Source organism: Oncorhynchus keta, unplaced genomic scaffold (genome assembly GCF_023373465.1).
Source record: "Oncorhynchus keta strain PuntledgeMale-10-30-2019 unplaced genomic scaffold, Oket_V2 Un_scaffold_14044_pilon_pilon, whole genome shotgun sequence".
Classification (NCBI taxonomy): domain Eukaryota; kingdom Metazoa; phylum Chordata; class Actinopteri; order Salmoniformes; family Salmonidae; genus Oncorhynchus; species Oncorhynchus keta.
The window spans coordinates 931,265-940,443 of NW_026290781.1; the positions used below are offsets into that span (position 1 = coordinate 931,265).

The window sequence follows — 9,179 nt, forward strand, 5'->3', positions numbered from 1 at the left end:
AGTTGGCTGGCTGGCTGGTTAGCTGGCTGGCTGGCTGGCTGGTTAGTTAGCTGGCTTCCATGTCTATGACAACGCGGATTGTAAACAACCGAGGAGTCGCACTTGTTGTCAGTCAATAGCTTCACGCTGGCGCCACCTGGCGGAATTACTGGCATGAAAAGACAATAACAATCGCTGCTCGCACGGGAAATGATTACATGACAATTGTCCCATTTATAGATGATATAGATGGATATTTAATACTAATAAAACAAGATTAAAGTTTATAGTTTATACCAACAACAAAAGTAGATGCATTTAAATCGACATAACCCCCCTAGATGTGATCGTCCTTGGCAACCGGCGGGTTGCGGAAGTCCTCCAGTATCCCAGAATCCTCTCTGTTGCCAACGGCTCTCTGATTCACAACACCTCGCCGATAAAATCCTACTATAACATTATATCTGTGTAATGTACACTATTATTTAGGTTCTGAATGATTCGTAGTGTTGTCAGATAGTTTAGTCGGTGAGACTAACGGATTCGGTGGTGTGACGTTTAGACTGTGAACCGGAGAAACCTCTGCAAGAGAGACGCTAACTCGGTTAGCCTGACGAGCTATCCAACGTTAACTACTATCAACCAAATATCAAAGTTGTATTTAAAAATATAAATATTATTAGTGCTAGCTAACTCGGTTAGCCTGACGAGCTATCTAACGTCAACTACTATCAACCAAACATCAAAGTTGTATTATTATATAAATATATATATTATTAGTGCTTAGCTAACTCGGCTAGTGATGCAGTTATCCAGGGCATGGATGGTTAGCTTGTAGCGTTCAGATTCGGCTACTGGAGACGACGTGTGGACAGACACGGACGCAGCGCGTTACCCAGCTGTAAAGGGTATATGCTACAGCTTGTGGATAAAGCCACACGTTTCACTCTACGTATGAATCCTAACAGGTACATTTAACTTTAAAATGTAGGTAGCTAAACAGGGAAATATCTAGGCCGTAAGACAAGATCACTGGTAACATTGTTGTTGACCCAACATCCCCATAGTAGGCTAACTGAGATTAATCTCAGCCCTACCTACACTTTAGCCAGCTCCATTGTTCAAAGTGGGGAGTTGGATCAACTGACACTGTGTCCAGGTACGTCATGTTGTTGAACCGGTCGAGTCTGGGGACAAGACTGCAATAAAGTCTTAGAGGGCTCCTGTTCCTGACCCCCGGCCCCCTAGAAGATGGTCCCTACTGAGATGAAGTTGCGTGTTTGTCTCAGGGAGAGCGGAGGATTAGGTCAGGAACAGGAGGAATCCCTCCCTTTGTCGCAGTCTGTCTCGGCCGAGGCGTCTCCAAACTCTTAAGACTGGTATCTGCCTAGGACCGGTTCTACAACATAACTTACCTGGACAGGTGCCTCCATTGCTTCTGATTCCTCTGCATACAGGAGTGGAACAACAACAAGATAGGAGTGTGTCCCTAATTACACCCTTTTCCTTATATAGTGCACTACTTTTGACCAGGGCCTGTGCATCGCAAATGGCACCTAGGGCTCTGGTCGAAAGCAGCACACTATACTGCCCTACCAAGCAAAAAGGCAGTAACTGCTCATAGCGTGGAACTGAGAAAAATTTCCTTTTATTTTTTTACCTTGGTGTCACTGTAAATGTATGCAGTTACTGCTAACATGACCCCCATTTTCTCCAAAACACAATACGAGGCAGGATACTTGTCCACATGATTAAGCATGTATTTAATGTAGCAAAAATGACAACTCATTTTTGACAAAATTAGCATTTACTGCCTTTTTGCTTGGTAGGGCAGTATAGTGTGTCCACTAAGGTGTTCAGGAAATCCTTCCTACCAGCTCTAGGCTCTAGAATGAATAACGTTTTCCTTCTCTGATCTTTCATCTTAATCTTAGTCTCTAGGTGTCCGCTGTGTAAGCAGCCCTTCTCTCTCAAATCTCCTGTACCCGGAGAAAACAGGACCGCAGCTGCCATGGTGACCACCAGAGCAGGTGGTAACCATGGAGAGTGAAAGAGGAGGAAGGGGAGGGAGAGGAGACAGTCAGGATGAAGGTGGAAAGGGTGGGAACTCCTCTTCTACCCCGGCCAGAGGATGGAGGGATCGATGGACAGGTGAGGTAACTTTTTGTTGTATTGTTCAAGTTAGCAACTGTTTCTACACTCTGATAGCTACAGTAGTGCTGTTATGATTGATTAATACTGTTTCTACTCTGATAGCTACAGTAGTGCCATTATGATTGATTAATACTGTTTCTACACTCTGATAGCTACAGTAGTGCTGTTATGATTGATTAATACTGTTTCTACACTCTGATAGCTACAGTAGTGCTGTTATGATTGATTAATACTGTTTCTACACTCTGATAGCTACAGTAGTGCTGTTATGATTGATTAATACTGTTTCTACACTCTGATAGCTACAGTAGTGCTGTTATGATTGATTAATACTGTTTCTACTCTGATAGCTACAGTAGTGCTGTTATGATAGATTAATACTGTTTCTACTCTGATAGTTACAGTAGTGCTGTTATGATAGATTAATACTGTTTCTACACTCTGATAGCTACAGTAGTGCTGTTATGATTGATTAATACTGTTTCTACTCTGATAGCTACAGTAGTGCTGTTATGATAGATTAATACTGTTTCTACACTCTGATAGCTACAGTAGTGCTGTTATGATTGATTAATACTGTTTCTACACTCTGATAGCTACAGTAGTGCTGTTATGATTGATTAATACTGTTTCTACACTATGATAGCTACAGTAGTGCTGTTATGATTGATTAATACTGTTTCTCCACTCTGATAGCTACAGTAGTGCTGTTATGATTGATTAATACTGTTTCTACACTCTGATAGCTACAGTAGTGCTGTTATGATTGATTAATACTGTTTCTCCACTCTGATAGCTACAGTAGTGCCGTTATGATTGATTAATACTGTTTCTACACTCTGATAGCTACAGTAGTGCTGTTATGATAGATTAATACTGTTTCTACACTCTGATAGCTACAGTAGCGCTGTTATGATTGATTAATACTGTTTCTACACTCTGATAGCTACAGTAGTGCCGTTATGATTGATTAATACTGTTTCTACACTCTGATAGCTACAGTAGTGCTGTTATGATTGATTACAGTACTGTTTCTACAGTAGTGCTGTTATGATTGATAGCTACAGTAGTGCTGTTATGATTGATTAATACTGTTTCTCCACTCTGATAGCTACAGTAGTGCTGTTATGATTGATAGCTACAGTAGTGCTGTTATGATTGATTAATACTGTTTCTCCACTCTGATAGCTACAGTAGTGCTGTTATGATTGATAGCTACAGTAGTGCTGTTATGATTGATAGCTACAGTAGTGCTGTTATGATTGATTAATACTGTTTCTCCACTCTGATAGCTACAGTAGTGCTGTTATGATTGATAGCTACAGTAGTGCTGTTATGATTGATAGCTACAGTAGTGCTGTTATGATTGATTAATACTGTTTCTCCACTCTGATAGCTACAGTAGTGCTGTTATGATTGATAGCTACAGTAGTGCTGTTATGATTGATTAATACTGTTTCTCCACTCTGATAGCTACAGTAGTGCTGTTATGATTGATTAATACTGTTTCTACACTCTGATAGCTACAGTAGTGCTGTTATGATTGATTAATACTGTTTCTCTACTCTGATAGCTACAGTAGTGCTGTTATGATTGATTAATACTGTTTCTACACTCTGATAGCTACAGTAGTGCTGTTATGATTGATTAATACTGTTTCTACACTCTGATAGCTACAGTAGTGCTGTTATGATTGATAGCTACAGTAGTGCTGTTATGATTGATAGCTACAATAGTGCTGTTATGATTGATTAATACTGTTTCTACACTCTGATAGCTACAGTAGTGCTGTTATGATTGATTAATACTGTTTCTACACTCTGATAGCTACAGTAGTGCTGTTATGATTGATTAATACTGTTTCTACACTCTGATAGCTACAGTAGTGCTGTTATGATTGATTAATACTGTTTCTACACTCTGATAGCTACAGTAGTGCTGTTATGATTGATTAATACTGTTTCTACACTCTGATAGCTACAGTAGTGCTGTTATGATTGATTAATACTGTTTCTACACTCTGATAGCTACAGTAGTGCTGTTATGATTGATTAATACTGTTTCTACACTCTGATAGCTACAGTAGTGCTGTTATGATTGATTAATACTGTTTCTCCACTCTGATAGCTACAGTAGTGCTGTTATGATTGATTAATACTGTTTCTACACTCTGATAGCTACAGTAGTGCTGTTATGATTGATTAATACTGTTTCTACACTCTGATAGCTACAGTAGTGCTGTTATGATTGATTAATACTGTTTCTACACTCTGATAGCTACAGTAGTGCTGTTATGATTGATTAATACTGTTTCTACACTCTGATAGCTACAGTAGTGCTGTTATGATTGATTAATACTGTTTCTACACTCTGGTAGCTACAGTAGTGCTGTTATGATTGATTAATACTGTTTCTACACTCTGATAGCTACAGTAGTGCTGTTATGATTGATTAATACTGTTTCTACACTCTGATAGCTACAGTAGTGCTGTTATGATTGATTAATACTGTTTCTACACTCTGATAGCTACAGTAGTGCTGTTATGATTGATTAATACTGTTTCTACACTCTGATAGCTACAGTAGCGCTGTTATGATTGATTAATACTGTTTCTACACTCTGATAGCTACAGTAGTGCTGTTATGATTGATTAATACTGTTTCTACTCTGATAGCTACAGTAGCGCTGTTATGATTGATTAATACTGTTTCTACTCTGATAGCTACAGTAGTGCTGTTATGATTGATTAATACTGTTTCTACTCTGATAGCTACAGTAGTGCTGTTATGATTGATTAATACTGTTTCTACTCTGATAGCTACAGTAGTGCTGTTATGATTGATTAATACTGTTTCTACACTCTGATAGCTACAGTAGCGCTGTTATGATTGATTAATACTGTTTCTACTCTGATAGCTACAGTAGCGCTGGCGTGTCAATAATGACATGTGTTCAGTAAATGACGTGGCGTCACCGGTTGTGTTTACATTTGGACGGTGCAGCTCACATCCACTTTCTTTCTATGATTAATTCAGGAGAGGTGGATTACCCATAATGCTCATTGACTGAACATTACAATTTACCCATGGCAATTATGCACCACAATAATAATTATATTTCTATGGTGAAGGACAGACCAGTAAGCCCGTCTTTTTGGAGAAAAGGTTTGCAGTAATGTTGGACGATCAAATCCTCTGAATCTTGGTTACAGTGGGAGCTGGCAGTGTTCCACGGCTCATTGGTCAACATCGTCCAACGTATCATCACCTCGCCAATCGCACGCCGTGATAGGGAGGGGGCGGGGTCATCCAGGATGAACTCCACCCCTTTCCAGCTGGCACGGTTGGACCACTTCTTCCACGAGCTGGTGAGCACACATACACCTGCACACGCAGACATTTAAATACTTCATTTGACTCCACGTTAGTCTAAGCTGCCGATGAGCACACACACATCCTCTCCCTAACCCTCCTGTGTGTGTGTCTCTCCCTCATATCAGTTCAACCCGTTCTTCTCTCTCCAAGGAAGCCTTTGACCAGCTGGCCATCTACGACCCTTCAGCGCCGACCTACGAGGACGGTATGACATCATCAACCAGTGACACTGACCTCTCTGTCACCTCCATCTACGACCCTCCGGCGCCGACCTACGAGGACGGTATGACATCATCAACCAGTGACACTGACCTCTCTGTCACCTCCATCTACGACCCTCCGGCGCCGACCTACGAGGACGGTATGACATCATCAACCAGTGACACTGACCTCTCTGTCACCTCCATCTGCGACCCTCCGGCGCCGACCTACGAGGACGGTATGACATCATCAACCAGTGACACTGACCTCTCTGTCACCTGGCCATCTACGACCCTCCGGTGCCGACCTACGAGGACGGTATGACATCATCAACCAGTGACACTGACCTCTCTGTCACCTGGCCATCTACGACCCTCCGGCGCCGACCTACGAGGACGGTATGACATCATCAACCAGTGACACTGACCTCTCTGTCACCTCCATCTACGACCCTCCGGCGCCGACCTACGAGGACGGTATGACATCATCAACCAGTGACACTGACCTCTCTGTCACCTCCATCTACGACCCTCCGGCGCCGACCTACGAGGACGGTATGACATCATCAACCAGTGACACTGACCTCTCTGTCACCTCCATCTCAGAGGAAGAGATATTGTTTTGTTACTACTTTTGGGGTGAGCTTCCAGTTGGCTCATCTATCCCCCCCTCCTCCTCCTCCTCCTCTCCCCTGGAACTATTCCCCAGGTCGTTGAGGTCGTTGAGGTCGTTGGGGTAAAAGAGAATGTGTTCTCAGTCATCTGACCTGGGCAAATAAATCAATAAAATAATATATTTTTTAGTCTGGGTCCTATATGGCAGCCTATTCCCTATTAAGTGCTCTACTGCCTGTGTAGTCCACTGTGTGGTCCACTGTGTAGTCCACTGTGTAGTTCACTGTGTAGTCCAACGTGTGGTCCACTGTGTAGTCCGCTGTGTAGTCCACTGTGTAGTTCACTGTGTAGTCCACTGTGTAGTTCACTGTGTAGTCCACTGTGTAGTTCACTGTGTAGTTCACTGTGTGGTCCACTGTGTGGTCCACTGTGTAGTTCACTGTAGTTCACTGTAGTCCACTGTGTAGTTCACTGTGTAGTTCACTGTGTGGTCCACTGTGTAGTTCACTGTGTGGTCCACTGTGTAGTTCACTGTGTAGTTCACTGTGTGGTCCACTGTAGTTCACTGTAGTCCACTGTGTAGTTCACTGTGTAGTTCACTGTGTGGTCCACTGTGTAGTTCACTGTGTAGTTCACTGTGTGGTCCACTGTGTAGTTCACTGTGTAGTCCACTGTGTAGTTCACTGTGTAGTCCACTGTGTAGTTCACTGTGTAGTTCACTGTGTAGTCAAATGTGTAGTTCACTGTAGTTCACTGTAGTTCATTGTAGTCCACTGTAGGGAATAGGCTGCCATTTGGGACTATGCCTTATAGTTGCTGCACTGTTTGAGAGGAGAGCTGGCAGGGAAGTGTTACATTATACTGTGTACACTATGCTGTTCTGTTCATATGACCATTATCTATCTCTCTATCTATCTCTATCTATATCTATATCTAGGAAGTGTTACATTATACTGTGTACACTATGCTGTTCTGTTCATATGACCATTATCTATCTCTCTATCTATCTATCTATCTATATCTAGGAAGTGTTACATTATACTGTGTACAATATGCTGTTCTGTTCATATGACCATTATCTCTCTATCTATCTATCTCTATCTATATCTAGGAAGTGTTACATTATACTGTGTACACTATGCTGTTCTGTTCATATGACCATTATCTCTCTATCTATCTATCTATATCTATATCTAGGAGGTGTTACATTATACTGTGTACAATATGCTGTTCTGTTCATATGACCATTATCTCTCTATCTATCTATCTCTATCTATATCTATATCTAGGAAGTGTTACATTATACTGTGTACACTATGCTGTTCTGTTCATATGACCATTATCTCTCTATCTATCTATCTCTATCTATATCTAGGAAGTGTTACATTATACTGTGTACACTATGCTGTTCTGTTCATATGACCATTATCTCTCTATCTATCTATCTCTATCTATATCTAGGAAGTGTTACATTATACTGTGTACACTATGCTGTTCTGTTCATATGACCATTATCTCTCTATCTATCTATCTATATCTATATCTAGGAAGTGTTACATTATACTGTGTACACTATGCTGTTCTGTTCATATGACCATTATCTCTCTATCTATCTATCTCTATCTATATCTAGGAAGTGTTACATTATACTGTGTACACTATGCTGTTCTGTTCATATGACCATTATCTCTCTATCTATCTAGGAAGAGGAGGGTGGTTCGGAGGGACGGAAAGAGAGAGACAGCAGCAGGAAGTAGCTCATTGTCGGTAACAGGAAGTAGGAGTGGAAGAGAGGAGCCGGGAGGAGAGGAGAGGTGTTACATTATACTGTGTACACTATGCTGTTCTGTTCATATGACCATCTGTCTCTATCTATCTAGGAAGAGGAGGGTGGGTCGGAGGGACGGAAAGAGAGACAGCAGCAGGAAGTAGCTCATTGTCGGTAACAGGAAGTAGGAGTGGAAGAGAGGAGCCGGGAGGAGAGGAGCCGGGAGGGGAGGAAGAGAGGAGCCGGGAGGGGAGGAAGAGAGGAGCCGGGAGGGGAGGAAGAGAGGAGTCGGGAGGGGAGGAAGAGAGGAGCCGGGAGGGGAGGAAGAGGAGAGCCGGGAGGGGAGGAAGAGGAGTCGGGAGGGGAGGAAGAGAGGAGCCGGGGGGGGAGGGGAGAGGAGCCGGGAGGGGAGGAAGAGAGGAGCCGGGAGGGGAGGAAGAGAGGAGCCGGGAGGGGAGGAAGAGAAGAGCCAGGAGGGGAGGAAGAGAAGAGTCAGGAGGGGAGGAAGAGAAGAGCCGGGAGGGGAGGACGAGAAGAGCCGGGAGGGGAGGGAGATGAGCCGGGAGGGGAGGGAGAGGAGCCGGGAGGGGAGGGAGAGAGGAGCCGGGGGAGGGGAGGGAGGGGAGGAAGAGAGGAGGGGGGGAAGAGAGGAGCCGGGAGGGGAGGAAGAGAGGAGCCGGGAGGGGAGGAAGAGAGGAGCCGGGAGGGGAGGAGGAGCCGGGAGGGGAGAGAGGAGCCGGGAGGGGAGGAAGAGAGGAGCCGGGAGGGGAGGAAGAGAAGAGCCGGGAGGGGAGGAAGAGAGGAGCCGGGAGGGGAGGGAGAGGAGCCGGGAGGGGAGGAAGAGAGGAGCCGGGAGGGGAGGAAGAGAGGAGCCGGGAGGGGAGGAAGAGAAGAGTTAGGGATGACATGGCTAAAACCATAGTACTCCACATACACTGGGGGTAGAGGATAATCAATAGTGTTGCTGTGGACACTGGGTAATCTGACTAACACACCTGTTTGACCTGGCTGTGATACTGTAGGACTACTCATTTACTGAGTCAATTCAGGAAGCATTCAATGTCCTGTATTTGTGTTAACCATGGCAA

The 9,179-nt window shown here is 43.7% G+C and overlaps 1 protein-coding gene across 9 annotated transcripts; it reads left to right on the top strand.

Annotated features, from left to right (window-relative positions):
- Positions 1 to 384: 384 nt before the first annotated feature.
- Positions 385 to 8,353, top strand: LOC127927443 (E3 ubiquitin-protein ligase Topors-like). 9 transcript variants are annotated; one of them, XM_052513913.1, is made up of 5 exons: positions 385 to 947; positions 1,914 to 2,130; positions 5,346 to 5,501; positions 5,659 to 5,791; positions 8,027 to 8,353. In XM_052513913.1, the coding sequence occupies exons 2-5, from the start codon at positions 2,065 to 2,067 to the stop codon at positions 8,092 to 8,094; spliced, it is 423 nt and encodes a 140-aa protein (XP_052369873.1). In that variant the 5' UTR covers positions 385 to 947; positions 1,914 to 2,064; the 3' UTR covers positions 8,095 to 8,353. The 9 variants fall into 9 exon arrangements, 3 of the variants coding, with proteins under 3 accessions (XP_052369873.1, XP_052369870.1, XP_052369872.1); XM_052513910.1 differs by having other exon boundaries at positions 386 to 947; positions 5,659 to 5,947; positions 8,027 to 8,350; XM_052513912.1 differs by having other exon boundaries at positions 387 to 947; positions 5,659 to 5,869; positions 8,027 to 8,350.
- Positions 8,354 to 9,179: the final 826 nt, after the last annotated feature.